The 27,295-nt window shown below is 36.9% G+C and overlaps 1 protein-coding gene across 4 annotated transcripts in view; it reads right to left on the minus strand.

Annotated features, from left to right (window-relative positions):
• The window catches only part of OTOGL (otogelin like), a 92,333-nt gene that overhangs the window by 20,217 nt on the left and 44,821 nt on the right, over nucleotides 1-27,295 (minus strand). For 2 of the 4 annotated variants that reach the window (XM_032107415.1, XM_032107412.1), the window contains exons 26-43: nucleotides 25,226-25,360; nucleotides 24,620-24,766; nucleotides 22,838-22,957; nucleotides 19,218-19,334; nucleotides 16,296-16,452; nucleotides 15,753-15,779; nucleotides 14,123-14,290; nucleotides 12,301-12,579; nucleotides 11,559-11,676; nucleotides 10,246-10,325; nucleotides 9,065-9,334; nucleotides 6,518-7,377; nucleotides 5,660-5,837; nucleotides 4,621-4,763; nucleotides 3,554-3,577; nucleotides 3,319-3,411; nucleotides 2,509-2,698; nucleotides 58-272 (exon numbers count right to left, since the gene is read on the minus strand). In XM_032107415.1, the coding sequence (XP_031963306.1) occupies nucleotides 58-272; nucleotides 2,509-2,698; nucleotides 3,319-3,411; nucleotides 3,554-3,577; nucleotides 4,621-4,763; nucleotides 5,660-5,837; nucleotides 6,518-7,377; nucleotides 9,065-9,334; nucleotides 10,246-10,325; nucleotides 11,559-11,676; nucleotides 12,301-12,579; nucleotides 14,123-14,290; nucleotides 15,753-15,779; nucleotides 16,296-16,452; nucleotides 19,218-19,334; nucleotides 22,838-22,957; nucleotides 24,620-24,766; nucleotides 25,226-25,360 (3,321 nt within the window). The remainder of the gene's footprint in view (nucleotides 1-57; nucleotides 273-2,508; nucleotides 2,699-3,318; nucleotides 3,412-3,553; nucleotides 3,578-4,620; nucleotides 4,764-5,659; nucleotides 5,838-6,517; nucleotides 7,378-9,064; nucleotides 9,335-10,245; nucleotides 10,326-11,558; nucleotides 11,677-12,300; nucleotides 12,580-14,122; nucleotides 14,291-15,752; nucleotides 15,780-16,295; nucleotides 16,453-19,217; nucleotides 19,335-22,837; nucleotides 22,958-24,619; nucleotides 24,767-25,225; nucleotides 25,361-27,295) is intronic. The other 2 variants (XM_032107413.1, XM_032107414.1) reach the window with 2 other exon arrangements.

Consider the following 27,295-nt stretch of genomic DNA (forward strand, 5'->3'; position numbering starts at 1 on the left):
TAATTATACAACTTTTATTAGATTTGCTCCTGCAATTTTTCCGATCATCATACTCACTTTCTTGTGACAAGGGATGAAAGTGCTTCTGTTTAACAGTTCCATACAGTATGAGCAGTTATCTTCAGTACAATTTCTTGCTGGCCTCCTGGTTGTTACATCAAGTGATTTCTCAATTTCCCAACTCTTAATGAACATTTCGATTTCCTCCATATTTGTAATTATGGTCATGTTTTGCATTTTCAAGTCATCACTAGGATCTCCATTACAGACCCCTGGAGACAGAGCGTCATATTCAAAGCACAAACAAACATGCCACATTTCATTTGGGAAAGAAAAGTGCACTTGATAAGTTATGATCAACACTGCAGCAGGCTGACCTGTGCAACTTAGTCACCTGAGTTTATAAGTTAAAGCAGCTGTATACCCACTGCAGTTCCAACTTCCTGCTTGTGATTCTATTCTCAGCTCAATGGCTTAGTAAAGCAAGTAGATCATACAACACAACTCATGATATCTTTCACAGCAATTTACTTTTGAGAAAAACTGCTACCAAAATGTGCTGTTGACTGTAGCAAATTCACTGACACAGCACTAGATTCTGATCTCATTCACTGAATATCAGTTAGTTCCTTGGGAGTAACAGTAGATGGTTTTCAAATTAACTGCTCGTCACTGATTATTTGACACTGTACTGAAATTTAATTGAACATTCTAAGTGCAAGAAGTTATGAAAAGAATCTTTTGATGAACAAATTGCTTTATCTAGAGAAAATATTGTTCTTACTCAATTTATTAATACAAAACCACTATAAAAAACAACCTTCCCAGACCTCTGACATTCATTGTCTACCTGAATTCATTATTGTATGCATTCTGTTGATTAATCAATTAAACTATATGATCTCTTTAAGTGAGAACAAGTGAGTAATGCCAAAACTTTGATCTTCATACTGGCGTTTTATGTCTCGGGTACTGATCAGGCAGAGCTACTCTCTTGTTTTCACTTTCCTTCTGCACAGGTAAGCACATCCTAAGCCCTTGCCCTCCTGCTTTCAGCCCTGCAGTCTGATGCTCTCCAGGGTCCTTTGTTAGAACTGGATGAGCTTGGTGTAGCAGGTTGTTGTTCTTTCAGACAGCATGGAGAAATACAGAAGATGGCATTTAAATAAGAAGCATTTTACAGTAGCACCACTTTCCAGTATTCTTAACTCTTATGCTTTTTGCTGCAGATCACAAACTTAGAATTTTTAAGGCCATGCTGCAGAACTGCAGAATCAATACAGCTTTAAAAATAAAGCAAATTTACCACATAGTCCCACAAATTTTCCTAGGATGAGAAGAAGAAGATTGCAGAATCCCAGACAGGAACAAACAGCAGAGAAAGGAAAGAAGCACCAAAGAAAGCTTCAGAATTTACTGCAAAATATTAGGTAGTGCAACACTTTTAAGCTAAGTTTGGATTTGTCTGCATTGTCTTACTCTCTTTATCTTTCCATGACACAAAGAGGAACTATTCTGTAAGTCTTCCTACATTTGACCTCATCTCATCCCACTCGTTCTGCATGCATAGAGAAGATGGCATGATACTGGGAAAACATGCAGAGCCAGCCTTCACCTTCTCTCACTAGATCTTTTGTTCAAGCAGAATATAGAAATTGATTTTAAAGACTTGATTTGTTTATATTTATATTTAAAGCATATCTGATTTGCTTTTTAGTTTTTAAAACTAAAAGTGGTTTAAAAGATTATAAAAAGTTCATTTTCCTTTTCAATATGAAGTAGATTATGTAAAATTAAAAACCACCAGAAAATGAACATTTATGATAAAATTTAAGTAATTTTAAATTACCTGCTTAGACTTTATATTATTCATACTGGAAGAATTATAAAAAGACTTAAGAGAAGCCTGAAACCTGCTACATTTACTATCATTGTAATTCAAGACTGAGACAACTCAGCACAGTTTTGGACCCTAGACCCAGCCTCAAGAGGTCTAAATACACATTCTAAATTCACTATCCTCACAAGAATTGGACCCTTCCCAAGATACAACTTTTGTCAGTATTTTCATAGCAATAAGCTGCTACTGTTAACATCAGACAGTTATTCTTTTCTCCATAATCACTGAAATATACTGTCACTACCTGAACTTCTTTAGCAGCCACTTCACTAAAAATTTTCTTTTTCTTTACTTGGCTTCAGCAATACTCTTAAAACAGGCAGAAATAAGTAAATGAAATAAGTAGATTTTTTTAAAGTTATTTAGATACAAGGTGCTGATCACTACTTGTTCTGCAAAGTACTTTATTATCACACGGTGATTTTAAACAGAACAATTAATTTATTATTATTAATAGTCTTTCACAGGCCCTCATATAGGATTGTCAGCATAGTTAATGAGGGTCACAAGGAGAGCTATAGGGACAGCTGGTCACAGACACAAAAGGGAGCTGCAAATTTCTATTGGGAAGTTTCTAAATAAGAAAAGAATTGCCACCATAGCCTCACCACAAAGTCCTTCTGTCTTCCTCGATGTGTTGGAGTGTAATCCATACTGTATATCTATGATGCCTGTAAGATGAGCCCACTTGATGCTAATACCAGCTGGGGTATTAACAACATACATTGCACCAGTATCCTGAACACTCAGTCCTTCTTTTGAAAATGGTAATGGTTGAATTACAGAATCCACAATTACCTAAAATAAACCAAACACATTTTAGAAACAAAGCCAGATTGCAATGATGTATTTTATATGCATTTCTATTTTATAACAAAAGGTTTTTTTCACAGCCTCTACCACATATGACAGTCACAGTGCTTAAATCAGAGAGCTTCCCACCAGTGCTACTTCCAAAAACTGCAAATGAAGTAGGTATGAGGAAAAAAAATTCTAATTAAGGAAAGAAGAAATCTTATTTATCATATATTGTATGATAAAACAAAACCCCTTTCCACTTATTCAAAGTCATCTGTTCTGACTTGTTACTGACTAGCAGGAAAAGTAGCTTAAGAATTTATCATGTCTAGGGTTCTAGGGTTTCTGGAAGTATAGTCTCAGGCATAACTGCTTTTGCAGCTTCTTAAAAATCTTAAAAGAACCTTAAAATGTCATTTTGGAAAAATGACATTTAAGTGAAGCATGGTACCAGAAATGTATATTGTTTTGCTTCTAGCATAGCATGAATTACTGGGAACCTGAACTGCAAAAGTAGTCCTAATCCTGTGTTTCATTTTAATTCTGATATATCACATTCTACAACAACATAGCTTTCCAGCTATTTTTTAAGAGTACACACACTGCTGATATATACTTACTTTTCTTGCTAAACGATTGATAAGTATTTGACATGTGTGTGTTGTGACATTCAATTTCTTAAAACAGAGCCCTGAAGTGTTTGCCGGTGGCACCTTGAAAGAAAAGCAACAAACAAGTTTTGTTACTATCATTTTTCTAATTCTGTGCCTGTGCTATTGGAATTTTTTTTATTACTTTAATAATATCTTTTAATATTAATGCATTTTATAATTAGCAAAATAAGTAAGCACTTACTAGTTTTCTTATTGAATTTGCACTCTGGAAAACAAAAATAAATTAGAAGCGCAATAATAATCAGCAGGATTTTATTTAGAAAAAAAAGTTACTATTTTCTTTGTCTTTAATGTTCTTCTACAATCAGCTACATAATTAAATTGATTTAATATATTCCTTACAAATAATAAAAAATACACACTCTGCAGCAAATTCTGTGCATACGCTGAAAGGCCCTTTCAAAAAATATCTCATGAAGAACTAAACATGCAGACTTCTAAAACTCATCTGCATATGTGTTCTGCATTCCCTTCTCTAGACTGCAGCCAGGAAACAAGAGAGCAATTTAGTAGAAAACCTCTAAAACAATGCAATGCCCTTAACGGTCTTAAAGTTCGAACATACAGTTGCCCAGTGAGAGTAATAAGAGGGATGGGAAGGCTAGAAGCCTGTTGAAGCCCCTCATCACTGACTGGTTTGTCGACAAACCAAAGATGGACTCAATCCAGTTGCTCAAGGGCTGCATAAACTAGGACTGTCGACAATGCAAAGGAAATATTTGTACAGACTCTAAGGATGAGACTGACCTGATCTAAACTGGCAATCTAAAAATAGAGTGGTCGAATCTCCTGTGTAGACAAGAGTTAGACAACTACGAAGAACAGCTCATCACAAAGTCATTAATACTTTCCTAAAATAACTACAAAATATAATTTTTGACTATTAAAAATATTTTTGTATTTTGACCATATTGTACAGTACAAATTCAAGGTTACAGGAACACTTCTGTGTGAAGAACCTGAAAGGAGACATGCATATTCAGAAGTTATGTCACCTATGATAATTTAAAAGGAACTTACATTTGAATTTCCTTATAACACAACAATTAGTATTCAACTCAAGATAAAATTTTTTTCTCTAGACAGCATTATTAAGCATGCTTCTTGAAAATTAAACAACTTGGCATTTTTCATTGAGTATGGCTTTTATGTATAAGTTTTAATTGACATATTTTTGCAGAATTTCAAACTTATAACACAAAAATTCAAGGAACAATTATAATTATTACATAAATTCAAAAATTTTACCTGATTAGCAGGACATTTTTCAATATGAGCAACAATAATTTCTCCTGGTAACTTGACTAAAACATAGGAAGCCATATTGCAGAGGGCTATGTTGTTTCCATCAAACGTAATAACACTCAGTTCAGACAGTACAGAACACTGACCTAAAAAAGAACTGTCATTTAATGAGGTTACCACAAAACTGAATACAGGGCATTTCTAAAAGCTTTCAGTTCTAACATTATTTGCTTTTGCATATACATTCATAGTAGATAGATAGATAGATGACCTTGTTCTGCAGGCAGCATATTCAGCCATAAGCAGAAGAAAGTGTTTAGGTTACTCAGTGGAAATACCTTAACCTGCTTCTGTGTGCCCAGGGTAGGGGAGAATGTTTAAATTGGTGACAATTTTCACTTAAGTCAATGTTTTAAAGGCAAGGTTAATGAATCTGCACAGTGTGAGATAAAGTATATGCATAAATATAGATAGATAGATAGATAGATAGATAGATAGATAATTTGAAATACTGACAAGGGACTTATCTGTCTTATCTTGAAGCAAATATAAAGTGCAATATTGATTTCATTAATACTACAAGGTTTTAAATATGACTTGTCTTTAGCCTTTTTGTTCCCCCTGCAGACATTCATCCACCAGTTTCTGCACTTGAATAAAAACTGCAATTAGAGCTAAATGAAATATGAGGGTTCTGTCTTTCAGAAAATCTAGTACTTAATTTATTTTTCTTCATGAAATGTTGAAATTTTAACATTTCTACTGATAAAAATTCTGAAAAGTCTCAGCTGAGAAATATTGGTGTTCGCATTGCAGATGTCATCTCAATGTTTTCATTAAAAAAAAAATATTTTGCTTCTCCTGAATGTCAATTCAAAGGTACCAAAACATTCAGTATATTTAGTTCTGCTTTGCTGATGAATACCTCTTTTTAATTCATTCCACTGTTTAACCCCTCATTCTCATTGTAATAACCCTTTATTTTATTAATTGAAATGTACCAAGGCTCCATGTTTTACTTAAAAATAAAACAGCAACTTACAGGGACATTCCCATTCTGGACAACAGCTATCAGTGTTAACTTGAACAGGCATTCCTCGAAAACCACAACCTGGCTTCAGCACATCCTTAGGGCAGTTCCTTGAAAGATTGTATAACATCCAACCCATATTAACACAGACATACTGGCTACATTTGTCAACAGGTTCGAGGTATCTTGGCTGTCATATAAGGAAAAAACAACCAGAGTCAACTTTAACTTCATTGGTCTTATGAAGTCCAAGAAATTACTTGTCCATCTCCCAGGTCTGAGAGAGATTTACCACATCTACCTGCTCCTCATTGCTTATTTTGGAATGACTTGCATCTGTGTGGTAGTAACCAGTGACAATGATGCATGTCCATTCATTCACACCCTTCCTGTTCCATCCAGCTTTGGTGGAATACCCTATGTAAAGCATTATGCATTGAGGCTACACGTTATCATCAGTAATAATCTGAAGCATTTTAAGAAACAGAAAACCATGCATTCCCATCATTTTAAACCCTATGACAAAGAAACAAGTGGAAAAAGGAAAGTCAGGGTGAGATTATGCAGAAACACCAAAATTCCAAGGATTATGCCTTTTTCTGCAGCTCAGAAATATATTTAGCTATCTAGAACAATAACATGGCTTTAAAGCCTTTTTTTTTTCAGAGCAATACATCTAAGTTGCAGAATATATCAGGGCAATGTAAGAGCAGCAATAAAACTATTCTCTAAGAATAACTGAGAATTTTTTTAAAAAGTAAATTAAATAGAAAATAGGAAATATTTTAAATCTCAGGTAGGTAGAATAACAGAATGGACTGAAAATTAATATATATTTTAACATGTAGGGGCAAGTAAGACTGATCATACCACACACTCAGAAGATGTAGACATCAGTGTATGCATCATGGTGCCAAAGTAAGCCTTGTCAGCTACAGGCGTCATTTCTGAAGAGGAAGGCAGAGCCATTCTACCACTAGAATGAGATATATCTATTATAGTTCTGGTTTGCAGCTCTGTGGCCTCTGTTACACTAAAGTAAGGTGTAATGGGTTTCTGTGTTGGCATTTTGGACGTATCTGATGTTGTTACACCCAGGACTCCAGAAACAGAGATATTTTTGACTGAGGTTGTATTTCTTGAAAAAAGCAAACTCTGAACTGCAGTTACTGGCAAATAAGGTGGGGAAGATTTGTCAGTTGTGGTTGTCTTCATCTTGGTAGCATTTCTTTGCTCATGTGAAGCCTGACCACCTTCTGAAATATCCACAGTTTTTTCAAATGAAGTTGTGTATTCAACTTCTGATGCTATGTATGAGGTACTCTTCATCTGTGATAATGGACTTGTAGTACCAGTTGTTTTCATTATGTTAATCTTTGGAGTTTCTCTAGTGCTCTGTGAAGCTTGAGTTACTGCAGTTGTAAATAAAGGTTTGTGTGCTTCTATGGTGGTAGGAACTGAAGCTGAAGCCATATAAAAATCCAAATTGATGACAAAAGAATCAGTGGTTTTTGTTGTGATCCTAGAGGCTAGGGTAGCTCCTGAAGTAACTAATAAACTGGCTGAAGAACTAGGCAGCATTTTTGCAAAAATATAAGGTGCTTTTGAGGATGTAGCATTCACTGTTGTGTTCGTGATCATTGGTGTAGTGGACGGAGTGATGATTCCAGCTGATATGGCTGATATTTTTCCATCTTCTTCTGAAGAACTTACCGAAGAACTCGGCTTTCCTAGAGAAACATTAGAGATAGGAGTGATCTTAGGAGGAGGTGAAGGCATAGAGGGCTGGCTTACTAAAGTGACGTCAGAAGTTGTAGGCATTAGTAAAGAGGGCATTACAATGGATGTTTTTAGTGCAGCTGAAAAGTTGGTAGAGAGACTTATTTTTAAAGTGAATTTAGAAAAATCCACAGAAGTTACAAGGTCTATAATTGGAATTTTTGAAGTTCCTTGTGTATCTAGAGATGAAACTGATGCTTGGGTAGCACTTATATTTTGTGTTAGTGATGATGTGCTACTGACTATGGGAATAAATGAAGAACTTGTAGTCTGAGATGTCACATAATATGGTACTTATGTTGATAACAAGGTTGTAAATAAAGATAATGACCTTGTAAAAGGAGGATCTTTGGAAATGAAAGTGCCTGAACTTTGAGCCACAGGGTCAGTTTTCAATTCTGTATCTGAACTTTTTGGGTACTCTGTAAGTTCTGAAGTGGTTATTGATGTAGCATTTAGAGGTAATACCAATGTCCTGAGAGGGAAGAGTGTAGACATAATGGATTTCATTGGCTTTTTAGAAATGGATGACAATGAAAATAAATCAGTGTGCATTATATGCTTATTTTCTGTGGAGGCTTTACTTACTACAGACCTATCAAAGATTGTTGAATTGACTGGAGGAATGGAAGCACCAGAAGGTACTGTGTAAAGACTTTCAGAGGTAACCATGGCACCTGCTATAGCTTTGGGCTTCAGGGAGGTAAACAGAGAATGCACTGGTGTAGATACCATGCATGTTGCAGGACTTGAAGAAGTGTTTACAGGGATTTGAGAAACAACTTGAGGTGAAGATATTGTCATTATTGGCAGAGCAGCAGAAATACTGCCCTTTTTTAATGGAGATGTCTGCTCAGGAACACTCATTGAAATTTGCACTGAAGATGAAAATGGCTTTGGAGGAAAATTAGTTGAAGAACTAGCATTTCATGATATCAGAGAAGTTTTAGACAAGGGTTTTGCAGTTTTGAAATATGAAACTGTGATTAATTGAGGAAAACTTGTCTTAGAGCTAGAAAATCTAGTAGTCATTGGAATTTGAGGAGCAGTTGAAGTCAGTGCAGAAATGGGTGTTGGGTAAACCGCAGTTTGAGTAACGCCAGACCTAGTTCTAACAGACAAAGCAGATATAGGAGAAGTAGATGTGCTTAGTGTCAATCGTGGACCTAGAAGAAATACAGGTCTTATGAAAGTTGCTCTGTCAGCCAGCAAGGCAGACAAAGACACTTCAGAGTGTATTTCTGCTCCCTTAGGATGACTTACTGAAGGACTCCTACTCTTCCCAATCCCTGCAGGCAGCTCAGAAGTGACAAAAGATATCTCGGAGGTTAAAGTTGTTAGTGCTGAGGAAGGTCGAACTGTTCCTAGCTGACTGGTTCATGTTTCGAGTGAAAAAGGAAACTACCACTAGGGAAGTGGGTGTTAACACTGCAGAATGTGTTGGAATAAGACTTGCACTGAGCAGGGTTGTTGGAGTTGTTATTGTAATGGGTAAAGTTATAGATGCATTAGAGCGGGCAGTATGTGAAGTGACTGCTGAGGCTTGAAGAAGAATTGGAAAATCTGTTGAAGGGATGGGTTTGGAAAGGGCACTAAGGCTGGCTGTGCTGTGAAGTACATCAGAAGGCTCCACTGTACTTGGTAATGAAAATGTTGAATAGGTGGCTGCATTAGATGCTTCCAATGAATAAAAGTCTGTAATGGATTGTGCCGACATATTAATTCCCCTTGAAGCTGTGTTTGCACTCATGGTTATTTTGTCTGTCACACTGATGTGAGTTGATTCATTCCCTGAAGTAACAAGTAAAGGAGGTGTCTGAGGAAATCTCTCTGTGGTAGCACCCATGTGAGAGATTAACGGTGAAGGTTTCAGTCCAGTTTCTGATTCTGTAGGTGTCACAGGTATGCCTAAAAGGAAAAATGTGTGTTTAACTGTCTTTTATGTATTATTAGAAAATAAAAATAGCAAATCTATCTACTGCCCATTTAAATATCAAACCCCATTTAAATATTAGCAAATCACATCTTGCCAATGGTTCCAGGTCATCTGATGACTTTGAGGAACTCAGCTGACTCAAAATGTTTTCTAATTTTCTCTGCAGAAATGAAAGTAGTTAATTTTTATTATTGGTGAAAACCTTGATTTTGCAGAGCAGGTTTGAAGCAACAAGGCAATTCCATAGAAAATTCAGTAAATCCAAAATAGTAAAATATTTGAAATAAATACATCATTAGAATATAGTATACTATACGAGATAACTTTGTACTAGCAAATATCAATCATAATGTATTTAATTCAAAATCTGTACAATAAAATAAGATACAATATTAAAGTGACATTTTAATATTAAAATAATACTTTATCCCCCAAAATAAGCAAATAATGTGGTATCTTTGCACACCAGAAATTATGAAATAGATGAGCTGAATTTTTTAGTGGTGTGTCATTCTCTGAAAAGACTGAACATTTTGTCACATCTCTGCGTCTTTCATCTGGGACCTCTTCCTTACAGATGCATAATATACTAGCATTATATAGTTAAATATATAGTTGCTCTGGGTATAACATAATCACAAAAGGTTATATATGACCCACTATTAGAGAAATACGAGAATTCAACTTGAAATATAACTTGTTTGAATGCAGAAGCCGTATTTTGGATGATTGGAAATGGAGTCTATGTCCCAGAGAGACTATCTTCAACAGAAAGGTGTTCTGAGAAAGCATTTAATTTAAAAAAATGTACATTTGATTAATCCTTTCCTGAGATCTCTAGAGTAATTTGTAAGAGTAGATCGACAGAATAAAGTATACTTACAGTCTTCTGGATAAACACATCTAAGTGTGACCTCATCAAGGATCATGTTTTTGGGACAGTATGGCATGCATCCTTCAACCCTTTAAAATATTGCATAGTCAACTCTAAAGCCACAGTAGAAGTACAAGTTAATTTTAAATTATTTTGTTTTGGCCAAACAAACCATTAGACTGTCTTTTCAGAGTTCTGAAAACTTTCCAATGAAATGATGAACATAGCATTTTGAGGCATTTCAAGGTAAAAAAGTTATTGAGCAGCATAATTCTATTTCTAAAGTGTTAATCATTATTTGCATAGGCTGATGAACATGATAGCTTTGGACCATTCTGCTTCCACAACTAGGTGGAAGTTTAGATCCTGAAGCAGAAAGGTTTTCCACAGAATGCTGAACTTCTCTACAAGACTGTTGTTTTACCCAGATATGTTCATTTTTGATATCAAAATATTTAGACTGACTCTATAAAGCCTTTTTCTTGTGTCCTTTCAACGTCAGAGAATGCAGACAAACCACTATATTCCCAAGCCTTTTTTCATTCTGGGGGGACTATTCAATAGGAAAATCATGACATTAACAATAAGTGTTCCCATAAGGAAAAAGCTTAGAATACGAACAGAGAAAATTAGTAATATTAATAGTATTACTGATCATAAATTGCATATGCCTAGGGAGTCTGAAATCTAAAATATCCTTTATTTTCCACCACATTGTGCTTTGTGCTTTTAGGCATTTTTCCTCTTAGTTTACTGTGGTTTCATAGAGGTCAGGGAAGAACCATGGAGACAGGAAACCTGTTTACTAAATCACAAGGTAACATCACCGCTCTGAAATCCCTCTCTTCACGTCGATGGGCATCTCCCAGTATAAAAGTTCCCTGTTCTTACAGGAGAGGGCGTATTTCTCCCTTATTATTCCTACAATTTTTGATCTCTCTCATGTAAACACCAGACAGCGTGTTGTTTTAGCATCATGGTATGCTGGTTTAGGATGCAACTACAAACCCATAGAAGGAAATAACCTTCATTTAATTTAATAGCTTTCTACTTAACCACTACCAGAAGCTAATCCTCTGGGCTAAATACAAACCCTCATTCTTGTGTTGGAAATCACATGTTAAAGGGAATACAAACGGTGGGAAATGAGAGGCTTGTAACCAATGTTTTCATATGACTTGTAAGAGTTTCTCATAAGAGTGATATTGAAATTGGGGTAGTAAAAATAAATGCATATTGCAGCAGCAGTAATTCTCAGAATGCATATGGTATGCTTAATACGAAAAACAATACAGTAGCAGTATGAGACGAATTTTACTTACAGAGGAAGAAATTTACATGCTATTCCTTCAGGATCACTACATGTCTTAAAACAAGGATTAGCACAAGATTCATATCGCCATTCACACATCCTTCTGTAAGGCACAGAAGCACTGAGTTCTGAGAAGGAAAGAAAGGGTATTATTTATTGATTTTATAGTCAATAAACAATACATTTACAGCCTTTGCTATAACATACGTTGGGATTTTCAGATAAATGAAAAAATGAAAACCAAGTAGACAAATTCTTTAGAACTTTCAAAAAATGTGAGATTTTGTTCAGTTTCAAGTATTTTAAATTCATTCAAGCTAAAAGACATTTCAAGCTTTGACAATAAAAATAGCTATTCACTTTTAGAATATACTCTGTTTCAAAACCTAAAAGATCAGTTAAACATAGTGAAGATACTGTTGGTTGCACATGTAATACAATTACTCAATTCATTTAAAAGAATAGATATCTATAGACTACTAATGAGATATTAACATACATCCTTTTGTGACATGCCACTTCCTTTTTGAAAGAGTAAACCAATGAAAATATAGTTCAAAGATAAAGTGACCATCATATCTGCAAAAATTAGAAAATAATAGCATTTTGAGATGGAATGGAAGACAAAGAAAGTAATTAAAGATAGGATAAAAAGTTTGTTACTACAGCTGATGAGAGACAAGAAAGAAAGAAAGTGCTCTGAAGGCAAGCAGAAAAAGAATGTTTATCCCTAGGGATTATGCAAAATTTACCTTCAATACTAAAGCTACTGAAATATTTGAATTCTTCTGAATCATCGTACTTTTCCACTTTAACACTGGATGAGGTGAGAATGATGAAAAAGCCTTTTTTACTGTGCAGTTCGAAGGCACTGAGCCCTGGACTCCAGAGACCCTGGTGGTGGAAGAAGGTGGCTCGTCTCTGAAAGGAGGCACTTACTTGCCACTGCTCCAACCCAATGGTTTCATTGTCATGTACATACAGAAAGTAGTTTGGTCTTTCAGCAGATTCAAAGGAAACAAGAGATAGAGCTTCCACAGAAGAAAGAAAAAATAATAAAGATAATGAGATTTTCACAGAAAACAACTTATAATTGAGATTAAATCCTACATATTGGCTGTTAAGTGGCTCCTTTTAAAAACCTGTTTTTCACCAAAAAAAAAAAAAATTCAGCTTTAGGTTGCACAGAAGAGTTAGAAATGCAGTGCAGGACCTAAAAGAGACTTCAAATGATCATATAATCCAGAACTACCAGGCAGCTAATCAGTTAGATCAAAACTGCATTCAGCCTACTGCTACTAACCTTCAAAAATGATTCATAAGCAGTCTCATACTGGAACTTGCATATCTTGGGAGTTTTTCTCAAGTTTGGACAAATGTCTGACAGCTTAGCAGTGCCAAAATTTCATTGGTAAATAATATCATGTTGTAAGAACATTGAGGTCAGGCTTTTTTTATATACAGTCATATCCAGAAATACAGTAAGAAAATCTGTGGCCAAATAAGAGACTTGACCTCTATTTGCTCTACCACAAATCAAAAGTGAAAAAAATTCTCTGAAAATGCATTAATTTATAAGAAGATTGACTTAGTAGCTGATTTTCAACTTGAATAAAGTCTTGAAGTTCTTCATTCAAGAGGAATACTATCTTATCCCTCATTTCTATGTGAAAGTCACCTGTGTATTGCACAGAGATAATGAATGTTTTACTTCCACTTTACATGGGGAATTGACAAGACTGAATTAATTCTTCTGTTGTATGTATTTTCCATTTCAAAATCACATCTAAAAACCTAATTTCCCCATGGCAATAAACAACGAAATGTTTGTAAACTTAGTTTGAAATTCTTCTGTGGAGACAGAACTTCTTTTGGGCTGCTGATTTTTGAGGGTTTGTGATTTTTTCAACAAATTAAATTATTTGAGAAAGCAATGACAAAATCTTTATTGATTTGTCACAAATTTCATATATGTGAAGAAAGAAAAATAATTACAGAAGGGAAAATATTTAAACATTTATTTTTGTTGTATAGTTTGGGTAAGGCTCAATAAGTGAAAAATAGAGCTTAGGATTCAGCTGTTCACCTAACTACCTTCTACATTGCATAGAGATGCTGCTTGTTAACAATGCAGAAATAGATTGATCATTCTAAGTTGCACATTTTCTAGGTCAGGAAAAGTAACAAATAAGGTGAAAACATAAAGTAGAACAGATTTTACTGGAGACAAAAATATCCTGCATTGACATTCAGTGTTGATATTTGCTAGATACTTGTATAAAATTCACTGGTTTCCACTTATACAAACTAACTGGATTTTTTCACAAAGTTATTCTATTTTGTAATATTTCTAAAACAATTCTTGAAAAGTCAGCTTTAAAGCTGGAAGTGAGGCTGTCTTATATTAAAAAAAACCCTAAAAATTTAATCCCTCCTTCATTTTGAAATTGGCCACTTACTCCAATAACTAAAAATACCTAGACTATTTTAGGACATTTAGAAGATGCAGCAAAAATCATTCATATAGTTCGAGATACGTATCTCACCATTAGCAAAACCCCTGAGAACACTTACATAAATCTTTGTCTTTGAAAAGACCTGGAGTTATCATGAAACTGAAAATTACATTTCTGTGTGCTCCGGTTCTAGGCAGGGGAAATATCCTTCTGCTGGATACATTAGCCCCTATAATTGTGTCATTCACTCCAAAACTTGCCAAAATATAGGGTCCTTCACCAAGACCTAAGGGAAGAAAAATCAAATAGAAAAAGAAAAATCATCATCACCTAACATACAAAACTTACGTCTTAATTTTCCACTTGGTTCCACTTGGTAGTGGTAACATGCATAACTGTCCTTGGCCTTAACCCTGACAGGCAGCTAAGCACTACACACCTGGTCACTCACCCCATATCTCACAAAAGAATTAAAGGGGAAGAACTGAAAAAAACTCGTGGGTGGAAATAAAGACAGATAAATAATGGTTTGGTTTGAGTTTTGTTTATAGAGAAATAAGGAAAAAGAAAAGGAAGCAAAAAAAAAAAGCCAATTGCAAGAAAAGTGATGAAAAAACCAAAATTCTTCACCACCAGCTGACCACTATGTAGGTGGACCCTAAGCAATGCCAGCCCCAGCAAATCCCCTCTGATTTCTGTTGCTGAACACAACACCATGTGTTCTGCAACATCCCTTTAGTCAGCTGGGGTCAGCTGTCCCAACTCTGTCCCCTCTAACTTCTTGTGCATCCCCAGCTTGCTTACTGGTAGATCAGCATGAGAACTGGGAATAGTCTTGATTTATGTAAGCAGTAGCTAAAATACCACTGTCATCACAAATACAAAATACGTTAATTAAATTCATGTTAACTATATGAAAAAAATTAGCCAAACCAGTACCCCTTCCTGCTTTTTCATAGAATTATAGAATAATTGAGGTCAGAAGACCTTTAAGATCATCCAGTTCAACCATCAACCTATCACTAGGATGATGTTCACCATCAAAACCATGTCCTTAAAACTTCTTGAGTAAGATAAAAGTCCCTATTACAAAGTAATTGTGGAAAGTCAGCCATACCTAGCATGATTTACATGCTACTACTGTACTAGGCCTGACAGGAGGAGAAAAAAACCATCCTTATAATGATGCTCATTATAGGATGCAAGTCATCCTAGTCATCAAAAAATGTTAAAAGTCAGATTCATGTCATTGCACTTAGTCACGTTTCCCTTTTCAGTATCTATTGCTCCCTACAAAGCATGTACACAGTATCCAAATATTAGAACAGATGACACAGGAATTTATTCTGTTAAATGAATACCACTCTCATTCTAAGGTACTGTTCTATTTACAGCATGGTACTGTGAGACTTGTGCATAAAATCCCGTAGCCTATTGAAGTCCAAATGTTGTAGGTCCCAGCTCTGAAATTTATAGTACAAACACAAGGTAACATCCTTCTGGAGCTTCTCCCTGACTGCTACCATATGTTGTAGGATGATGGATCAATCCACCTCCCACACTGCACATTATGAAGTTATTAATGGAGATATTAGGGATTACTAGGATCATTCAACACAGCTGGGCCACTAATCTTCCCTCATTAAAAATAAAAGCAATGTTAAAACTACATACAGCAAGTCAAAGAAAGAGCCCGTAAATTAACTGAGTTTTTTAATATCAAATAAGGAATATCAAATACTACATACCTTGGTTGTAATATTCACAGTCATACGCTAAAAGTAAAAGAAAACAAGCACATTATTATTATTATTACTACAAAGTAACAAGAGAATCCTTGCATATCTGCATTCTAAAAATGTAAAGCTCACTTTCAGCAGAGGAAGTTTCATGTCCCACAAGATACTTCAGTCAGTGATTTTATTTCCTTAGACCTCTGTTCAGTGACAGCAGGCCTGAAGCAGGAATTATTCTACAGCCAAGAACCCTTCTTGCTGTCAATGAAAAGAAGAATGAACTGGATCTCTTTGCAGCCCTACACAGAAAACTGGACATCCACCAGTGCCTTTCCCACAGTCTCTGCACAAACACATCCTGAGCACAGCCAGACCTTTGCAGCAAAACAGTAAATTTAGGTGTATAAGAACTACACAGCTAACACAGAGACAGCTTGAGAGATGTGAACTATGTTTATTATCTCCCTGCTTCTGTCATATTTGTACAATTGGGCAGAAAAAAGCCAGAGATGCCTCCCAGACGAGCTCTGGTGCATGGCCAGCTGAGGTACCTACCACAGAGCAAAGGAGATCGCCAATGAATTGCTGCTCCCTGCTGGCAGCACTTGTGGGCATAAGCTGCAATACTGGTACACAAACACTCACAGTCCCCACCAAGATTGCAGTTGCATGTATCTGTGTGACAATTTTTGATAAAAGAAGTGACATCAATCTACAGGGGGGGAAAAAAAGAAGAAAAATAGGTGGCTTAATTGCATGAGCTGTACAAATTCCTCTTGCAGCATTTTCAGCAGGAGTTTTACTTCTGGATTGACTGAAAGAATTAAACACAAAAATAAGGTATTTTTCAAAGTTTGGGCATATTCCTACACAAAAAGTACACTTCAAATGATCAGCTTATACCTAAGTTACAGGTCAAAAGAAAAATTCAGTCAGTGACTATTAACTTGCTTGTCCACACACCTGCTGTTCATCAACTTTAGAGAATTATTGAAGCTGGCAGTTCTGCTCTCATAAGGCAAATACTGCCATCTCTAGTCATCCTGTCAGTTTTGCATGAACAACAAAATCAGAGCTGCAACTCTGATTACCAAGTTATTAAATTAATAAGTTGTAGAGGGGATTTTTCCCAGGGACAGAAAGATTAAGACCACTGGTGACATTGGGCAGAAAAAAAAATATTTCTGTACTTATAAAGATTTTAAGATAATTTGCCCACAAAACTTCATTAGATCAGAAAACGACATTCTCACTCTAAAATCCTATCACAATATTTCATGGTTTTACATGATACACTATTTCTTGAGTTTAAATCATCTTTTTCGTAATATTGAGCAATATTTCCGAAACAGTGTTCTTACTCAACACATGGAATGTTTAAAGAAATGCTTTTCTTCAGTTTAGTCTCTGGTTGAGCTCAGTTGTACAGCACTCAAATGGCACACATCAGATTACAGAAATACCATCACAGTAACAAAGCAGCACTTATCTAACACAAAGACAGCTTCTCAGCTGGCAGCTGCTAGAAGCTGGCAGGGACTGGATCAAGTGCAGGGAGATGTTACTGTGCTTTCATTCTTTTACTTGTTTTGAAAACAGGGATACCCCTGGGGATGTGAGGGACACACACGAGAATTAGCTCCATTGAAAATGGCAGTAGTAGCTTTGTAGGAATCACCAAACAGCAAACTGGCCCCAAAGACCCTCAACCTGTCTCTCATGCCTGAATAACAGCATCTCTCCACGGGTCAGCAATATCCTGCTCTTGTGACAAACTGGGAGCCTTGGGCCAAAGCTTCTGCTGAGTTCAGGAATTATGAGGAAGACCTTTTTATCTGCAAATGTTCAGGTTCCTCAGACCCTGTTGAATTCAGTGCTTATCTGGACAACTGCAATCCATCAGTTGCTGCCAGCCAGAGATGCAAGATTTTGTCTCCCTGAAAACCGGGCATTGCTGCCCGAGTTGAACTCCAAGGCCACCTGTCCCACAGGCAGGAGTTTGCCTGCATGCACTGCAGGCTCTTCAATCACTCACATAGCAGGAGCAACAAAAAGCAACAAAAAGCCCACATCTATTATTTTTCCATGCCCCCAATGTCAGTCTCTGCTTGGGCTTTTTTCTCGGCACCCAGTTCCCCACCCAGCAGTCAGCTGCACATGCCCTCGATAGGAGGTCACTTTACATTACATTTGCAGAAGCTGTACTTTCACATGCTGATTAATAGGTCCTAAAAACACATGAAAGATGTTTGCTTTACAGACTGTCCCATACAAGATAAATATGTACATGTGGAAATATTTGACTACTTATTAAATTACATGTTTTGCACCTGGCATAGATTTTTTAATATAATTATGCTAAATTTTTGGCATCATATTTGCAAATTCTAATCACAACGTGGATATAGAAAACGAATGTTCAAGAGAAAAGGTCTTTCTAAGTTGCTATAATAATACACTTTCTTAAAAACCCTCAGAAGTTCCATTTTATTTATTATTTGCCACTTTGAAAATACACTCATTATTATGTTCTCAGGCACATACTCAGAAAATTCTTTACATAGTAACTTAAGTCAACATTAATAAATCTCTTGGGTTAAGCTACTGCAACCTCCTACACAGGCAAATTCCTAATCATGTTGATGTCCAGCTTCAGTCCTGAAAGTCAGGAGGTTCAGCTGGGACGGTTAATGACATCATTTAGTATTAATAATCATGAAGAAAGCAAGAGACTGAGATGAAATGTCATAGTGGTTCTTGTTTGCACAGGTGTAAAGAAGCACCTAAATACCATTGGGAGGCTAAAATTGGAAATAGAGAAAAGTGTATAAAGCAGGTCTTGCATTGGTAACGGGTGGATTAAAATGCCATAAAAGATTATCACACAAACTTTTGTTGTCCCCACCTTGTCTAGACTTAACTAAAGGACATTCTCATAACTCAAGCCCCAGGCTCAGCCAGATATTGGGAAAACAAGGACACCAAACTTCAAAGTTTTGATAAAACCAGATGATAAGCTGTCAAACAGTTAAAAATACCAATAGCTCTGAAGCTGAAATCTTGCTCTTTCATATTTATTTCTATATAGAGCAGGACACTTAACAAAATAAAACCATTTGAGCTAAGCTGTAGGTGCATTACACATACACTTTATTTTAGAGTCCTTCCATTTATACAAATTTACAATTTATAAAAATTTAGCTACCTATATAGATAAAAGGTATAAATAAAACCTAGAGAATAGAACCTTGATTATTCAGTCGACTAACTCACAACTCTGTTACCACTACTATATTTAGATTCCAGTCTTGAAAGGAACAAGGAGCTCTGCACAAACATAGCGCACCCACACAGAGATACTTGCAGGGATTTACTCTGTATCCTCACATTCAGACTGAAGGTAATGGCAAGAAGAAGTTAATTACTGGAATTTTATTATTTTCATGACAGCATATCTTGAATATTTAATAAACTTACCACATTGCGACAAGGTGCAAAAAGATCACTGTATAAAATTGAGCATTCCTTTTTGGCATAAGGGAACTTGCTCTGATGTACTTCACATGGTCTCAGTGTTTCATTTGGGCTCTTGCACTTGAAAACAAGGAAGAACACCACAAATATTTTATAGGTAGCTGTGTTTATCAGGTACACCACAATATTATATAATTCAATACTTACATAATCAGAAAACAAAAAATTTAAATGCTATCTTCTTCATCTTCTTTCCATGATTTGTTGTTATAATTGAAAACATTTGCACAAAAAAGAATCTGTGTTTCGTTCTAAAGCACAAAAATGTTCCTGCTGTCTGCTCAATGCATAAAGACAAAATGTTTTCTTTGCGATACATTATAATCATTACCAGAGCAACCAACTGTAACATCACAAACAAATACATAGTCCAAATCCATCCTGGGTGGTTTTGCACTGACTTTAAATGGAGTCATACTACAGATGGCTTTAGCCCTGTTAGTTCAAATAAAGCCGCAGTGGTAGGAAGGGAGCAACTCATTAAAAAAAATAGAGTCAAAGATCATCATGATAACTCGAAAATGGCTGAGGTACAACAGCATCACTTAAAGGGTCTCTTCAAAAAGAAAAACAAAAGAACAGAAAAATACAGGAAAGGGACATTCAAGCTCAGAGAACACAAGTTCATCCAAAACCATGCTGTCTAGGTGCAGCAGGGAAGGTGGGTGTAACGCACCAGGAGGGTATGACGACAAATCCACAGGCATCATCGAGGTGTCCCACAGCAGCCTCAGCTGCAGTGCAGTCACCCACCTGTGCTGCCCTCCTGTGCAGTTGCTCAGACACTGCTGTGAGGGAATGTGTGGCCAATCCCAGGAAGGAGAAGCCCTGGAAGCATCTCATGCTTCACAGTGCTCATACAAGAACATTTCCCAGTAGCAGAGCTGGGTTTTAGGCCTCTGGCTTTACAGTATTTAGATTTTTCAGAAATGGTGACCAGGATACACCTTTATAAAGGCCAAAGGTCCTTTCTGAAAAAATCCCTAAGGCCTACTGCGGGGGCAGATGAAGTGTCAAGTCTGCCTGAGCACAGCCTAGCAGTAAGACCAAGGTCGAACTTAGATCCTGAATGTTCTGGCAGACACAGACATTAGGAGATTACATGATATTTTATAAATATAGATCTCCACCAAAAGGTAAGGTGAAAGTCTGGGCGGCATAAGCAAAAGTTGTAACATCCTGCAAGTTAATGTGCTGTGCTTTTTAAGGGAGACGCTGAACTGATAAATTGAAAAAGAAAAATTCGCACACTTCATACAAAGTATTTACACATTTGTTTATGTACGACCGTCTAGATGAGCAGTAATTCTTCAAACATTTGCCTTGTTTCCTTACAAAATTTAAATGTTTTATGTACAATGAAATATATCTGAATGGAGATATTGAGGCAGAGAAGCCTCAAAATCTCTATTCCAAAGCATTCTTTCATGAGGTGAGAAACATTTAGTCAATTTTCTGCTGTGTCAAGGAGAGAACAGATTAAAAACTGGTCCTGACAGACATCCAAAGGGAGAATGTCATAGGTTAGCAAAGCATAGTCCCAGAAGTGATGTTCTGCAAAGGAGTGCTTACAGCTTCCTCTATGACTTGACAGAACCTATCAGCTGGCCAGTTTGAATATAGACAATTCTTTAAGCCACTTAAAGTTGTGACCGCCTCTGTGATCCACACTTAAGAATAGAAACCCTGAGGCAGAGGCTCTCTCTTGTTTCTGGTGCTGGGACAGGTGGCTGCGGGCCCCGTGCGGGGGCCAGTGGGCCCAGCCCAGGCCCTGCTTGGGCCAGGCCGGGCCACGGCCATCCTGGAGCCGATGGGCCCTGTTCCACCCGCGGAACCCCCCCACAGTCCTGCTGTGGGCAGCCAGAGGAGCTCGGCTCCCCCCCCTCTCCACTGCGATAAGCCATATTCCAGCTACGTGAGATTAACCCTTTTAGTGCTGTGAAGAGCTGAAAACCTGAGGGAAGAGAAAGAGGAGATGCTTAAAGCTGAAATTCTGTTGTGAAGCTATGATATATCAGAGTATCCCGTTGTAATTCCATGAAGATATGGAGGGTGGAGTGTTCAATTCAACTCGTAAGCAAAAGCACCTGCGCTGAGATAGGCAGATGCTGAAGCAGCTGTAATTTCATGAGAAGTTTGAACAGGGAGAGATGGAAGTGATGAGGACTTTTGCTCCAAATGGAAAAGGAGAAAACCTCAGTTCCTAGAGATGCTCCCAGAGATAGTCCTAAGGATGAAGATGAGGAAGACCCTTTGCTCCCAGGGAAGGAGAAGGGCCTCTGTTCTTAGAGATTAAATGCTCCCAGAGATGGGTGAAGAGATCTTTTGTTTCAGAACGGCTCAACCTTAAAATTGTACCCCAAAAAACTTCAAGAGTGGACCCTCAAAAGCAGTTGTGGGAAAAGCTGCAAGTTGGGGGAAGGGACTCACATGCAGGCAGAGAGACTCCTCTTCCTAAATGGACTGAACAATATTTGGAAGTGGGCGGCTGTCTCGTTGTGATAACGTTTTCATAGCATGAGCAAGAGAGACTCCTCTTCCTAAATGGACTGAACAAGGTTATTATGGAAGTGGTAAACAGACTGAACATCTTGAGGGTTGTCTTTTTACATTGTCAGTGGGAGAAGGGAGGAAGGTGGGGGGAGGAGGAGAGTTCTGAAGGTGTGGTATAATTTTTTTTCCCTCTTTTAGGTCTGTTAATAAACTTCTTTATATTCTTTCAAGTTTGGTGCCTGCTTTGCCTTTCTCCTAATTCTTGTCTCACAGAAGATAAGCAGTAATGAGTATTTTGGACCAAACCACTACACTAAATTGGTGTTTCTGTCCAGTTACAAACCCAACCTGCTACAGAGAGCTTTACAAATGATGATTTTTCAGGAGGTCCACAAGGCTATAAAACTTCACATCTCAGCACAAATTAATGAAAATCCTATTCTCCTGTGTTGTAAACCAGAGTTATGGCCATCCGCTCTCCACAGCCTCCTCCTTCCTTCTCCTCAGAAACCAAGTTTCCATACTGGACTGTGCCTATTGCTGTTCTGAGCCTTTTCTGCCCATCCCTTCACCACCTCTGCTTCATCAGTTTACTCTGTTTACAAAGTGCAACTAAAATAAATCTTTGTTTTATTTTCAGTGTTCAGAAACTCTTTTCCAGACCACTTCTTTCCAGCATTCAGATTCTGTTTACTTTTGGTATCCTGATGCCTTCAATCCCAGAGAAATTACAATTGTTTTTAAAATTGGGATTAATCAAAAACATCAGAAGCAGTGTACCTAACTTTGTAGAATACTGAAATCCAGACAATTATAATTGTTTTACATAGGGGAAAACATATCCTGCCCTAAAGAGATTGTTTGGTTTCATTTAAATTCAGGATATGTTTGCTATGACACAAGACATTATTAACACATTTCACCTCTACAGACACAAAATTTAAAATGTCCTGTTATACAGTGACCATAAATTTAGAAAATATCTGTACATCGTGTGCTTACAATGTGCTCATTTAGAAATTAAAATTATAATGTTTTTTCTCTAAATTTTGATTGGACATTGGACTTACCTGTCCTAATACCCAGCTGTCTCCAAACACCTGTGCATTTCTCACCTCCATGTTGTTTGATGTAGTCAGATCATTTGAAGTATATTTGTCAAAATTTCCACACAAGCCTGCCAGTTTGCCCTGAAGGAGAAGAAATTTTTTCATAAACTAACAGTCAATAATTGGCCCAAATGACACACATGGAATATAAAAATTTTAAGTGAAAAGGGTGAATGCAAATCTGACTTATATTTTGAAAATATCTGATGCTCTGCTATGCCTGCAGTTCCATATTGCAAATATCTTTTAACATAAATCAGTGGTTTTCTTCTTGTTTTCCAGAACTTGTTCTTAGTGCCTGCCTGTGAAAATGGACTGGAATCTAGTAATATTTTTTTCTGAAAGCTTAGTAGTGCTTCCAGTCCAAAAGTCAAAAGTTCAGGTGAATTACCTCATGATTGTGAAGCCTGACTAGGTGTTGTCATTAAAACTTGTTAACTCTAATTTTAGCTCACAATAGCTAGAACATTTGTAATAGCAGTTATAAAAGACACAGCTGCAACTTTATTGTGTTGGGTATGCACTTCTGATGCAAAACCTACGTAGACATGCATACACCCATAAATATATATTAAAATAGATATTTCTGCGCAACAGTAAAAAGTAAAGTTGGATTTTTAGAGTGTTGTGGCTCACGCTAATGAGTTCTTTTTTCTTAAGGTCTGCTGCAGACATCTTACTGAACTGGAGCCTCTGGAAGAAACAGTCATTGGAAACAGAATGAACTGGAAGAATTTGTGTTCCTGAATGGAACCTCAGCTCCCTGCTAGCTTACTCAAAAACAGAAGAAATTTTTTTCTCCATGTGTATTGTTGACTGATAAATCAACCTGTAGGTGAAGTAAGTATGTTACAGCTATTTGGACAGAAGCCTATAATAATTTTGCTTTAAAACCACATTAGATGGTCATTATAGCTTTGACTTACACTTCAGAAAATCTGATACTGTGTTCTAGCCTAGCATGCTTTCTTTTCTTTTGCTGAATGAGCCCCACCTTAATACATGTGTTCATGTTTGAAACAAAGGAGAACTGTAACTCTGAATTGCACAGATATGGTTACTCTGCCAGCACCCAAAGACTGAGTTGCAGAAACACCAAGGTAGATGATGACATAGGAATGGAAAATAGAAGAGCAACTGGCAAAAGAAGAAGCCTTGAATTCTTGCTTGCATCATGACAGAATCCTGTCACGATATATCTTTCAGGTTTAAATGTAAGTTTTTGTCTACATCCTTTCCTGTATTTTGTCTTTTTAAGTTAAACCCAAGATGTGACTCTATCTGTTCATCTCAGAAGCCTCTATTACATCCCAGGTTGCAGATCTATCATCAGTCTAATGCAATCTGTACTGCAAACTTGCCATCTTCCATGTCACTAGATATGGAAGCTTCTTTTCCATTGGCTTTAGCAATTATGCGAACACGCAGTGAACTGGGTATCTCAAAACTACCCCTCCCTTTGAGCCCCCAAAGTATCTTTGAGTCAGAGCTGAATCCCTGCATATGTCCAAGGTTGCTGTGTATCAAGCAATGGGGTAAGCATACATGTAGCAACCACTCCTTCTCTTCGGAAGTTGCATTCTCCATCTCTTCTTACCTGGGAAATGCTAGCCACTGAACACAGTGATAAAAAGCTATACCACTGGGAGTCTTGAAGAAAAGAATATCACGGTTACTCAATAAAAGATCACATTAGCAATATAGAGAATCTACACAAAATCTCAGGTTTATATTTTGGCTCACCTTCCATCGAGGTCCAACTTTAACATGCATCATTGTCTTCTTATCCCATAGAATTGTAATGTCCTGTTCTGGAAAGTGTATCACAGTATAATATCCAGCCTTCCAGAGCTGATAGTTAGATTTGTTTTCCTGTGCCCCTAGAGTCTTCTGACACAAACGAATATTTATTAAGATCTGCTAAAGTAGTGCTACCAAGGTATACAAACAGATAACAGCAAAATTTATATTGAAGAATACTTCAGCATATAGCTGAATCAATAATATTAATGGAACTGTTTAATACTTTGATATTTTGTCTTTTCAGTCATTCAAGTTTGCTTCATACTTTGGTTTCCCTTTCGAAACCAAGCGGAAAGAAACTCATAAATGCCAGTATGTTCCAGCTCCTTGAGACTTTTGAGCAATCTTCTTTGTAGGACAAATAGAACTCGGGGCAAAAAAAAAAAAAAAGATGTGTCCTGGGACCTGCTGCTTTATCCTGGCCTAAGCACTTGTACTGTATTAACTCAGACTGAGAGACGCTTTCCAAAAACATGCTCCTTTAGAGCTGTAAATTTGCAGTGCTTATCTTAAAGGGCAACACAAAAAGGAAAGAAAATAACTAACCTGTTTCTCAGAAGGTTCACTAAAATAAATCTCAGTATCTCCAACAGTGATGAAAACATTCTTCGAGCAAACAATATCATTGTCAAAGCACTTTTTGTTCTGAGCAATTATAGATATATTTGAGTTATCTGTGCTCTGTAACATTAAGAAGAAATCATTTTACTTATATATTCAATTGCATTTCACTCCTGGAGATTTATTCTATGTTTACCATCACAAAAAAAAGTGTATAATTTAGAATTTACACACTTTTGAAATTAAATTTAAGTAAGTTACCAAACCAGGAAATGCATTTTTAAATTCAAAGCTGAACTTTGGAGTTAAAGAGCTATTATGCTCAGCTGTGACTCCTCTTGCTAAAGACTTCACAAACTCAGAGGATCAGGCTACCCCTAAAATAAGAGTCTGGTTTAGGCTTTTAAAACATGCTTATACTTGGAATCCAATATTTACAGCACAGTGTGTTTGTCAAAATTGAGACACGCTATAAAAAGAGCTTTATTTTTAAACCAAGGTACATGAGATCAAGCTGTTTTCGTATTTTTAAAACCAAGGAACCTACCATCTGCAGTAGTTGATAGAACAGTTTCTGTGCCACCACTCATCGAATTTCACAAAACTATGAGTCATACTCAGTGTTATTGGGGGGCGTAAAGGTTTCTGCCAATATTTTTGTTTGTGGGGTGGGGTTATTTTAACATTTAGAAGATTTGAATACTTTGTTGTCTTGATTTACTGGTGTTTTAGTACTTTAAACTCAAATTTAGTGCCTTCCCAGTCCCACACCTTTCGGCTCTACAGCCTGTACATTAATTTTGCATTCTAGGCACAAAAAACCCACCTTTGCACCTTGGCTCAACATATCTGTTTATTCACCTACAGCTTCTGTGGTTCTTCTGTATCCTGAGGGAAATTCATATGCACCTTGTAATTCCCCATGCTAAGGTTTTTACTTGAACAAAGGAGATCAACTTTCTTTTCAGAGTTGCTAACACTACCGCAAACAAATGCAAAGTTGAGTTATTCCTATTATTTCCGATTTTAATTTGCTTTCCTGTTCATTTCTGAACCAATCTTTGCAAATCAACAAGCAGCCATAACTGTAGAAATTACTTGAGAAAGTTAATTTCGTAACATTAATGAGCCAATAACACTGTTTCTGAATCTGGTTCGATTTTTGATCAAATTCAGTCCTACAGTGATCACAAACCTGAGACAGACATAAAATAAAAATCTTACAGACTTGAAATAAAAATCTTGGAAGTGGCAAGTAGCACCCACTGACAAATCTAGTTTTATATGGGACACTTGGGCAGTGCTGGGAATAAAAAGCTTCTCTTCTTGATAAAACTCTCCTTACTCCCACCCTACTTTAAACATAGTCTCTGAAACTATGTTTAGAAGAAACTAATTGCAGGTGCTAATGGGCATGGTGTGCAAGATGGAAATGGTGGCTCTCAGCATCTCCCCAGTCCTGGGAACTACTCTTGGCTCCTAGCAATGCTCTTGAAAAGCTCCACTTGGCCATAACAGGAGGCATCCCTTGCCTTGGTTTATGCCCACAGAATCTCTCCCCAGAGCTTTGCTCCCTCCTGTGGTCCATGTACCGCTGCCCTGGTCAGTGTACCCCCAAAAGGTGCTGGCTACTTACTCCTAACTACTTTTTGCCTGTCTCACATTTGTACCCTTATTTATTCCATGCTCATCAAAATTCAAGAATTTTTTAAAAAGCAGTAATTTTTCCTCATCAGTGATAAACATCTCATACAGAAAACATAGGTGCTATAGGAAGCAGATCGTGTATTTTTCCTTAATAGAAGTCACAGTGACCAAACTCTTTAAAGAACACTTTCAATCTAAAATCAAAAACAAACCCAACCCCAGATGATGGAAAGTGTAGAGGTACCTTTTTGCCACACGGAGGAGGTGCTACAGTTTTGCTGCCTTTAGCCTAGCATAGCCCACAATCCAGAGGATGCTGCTACCTGGCATAGAAAACACTCTACAGCAGGCGAGTGCTTGTGAATGCAATGAACACAAGCTGTGGGAGACTGCCTGCAAGCTCTATGT

The sequence above is a fragment of the Corvus moneduloides genome, chromosome 4 (genome assembly GCF_009650955.1).
Source record: "Corvus moneduloides isolate bCorMon1 chromosome 4, bCorMon1.pri, whole genome shotgun sequence".
Taxonomy (NCBI): Eukaryota; Metazoa; Chordata; class Aves; order Passeriformes; family Corvidae; genus Corvus; species Corvus moneduloides.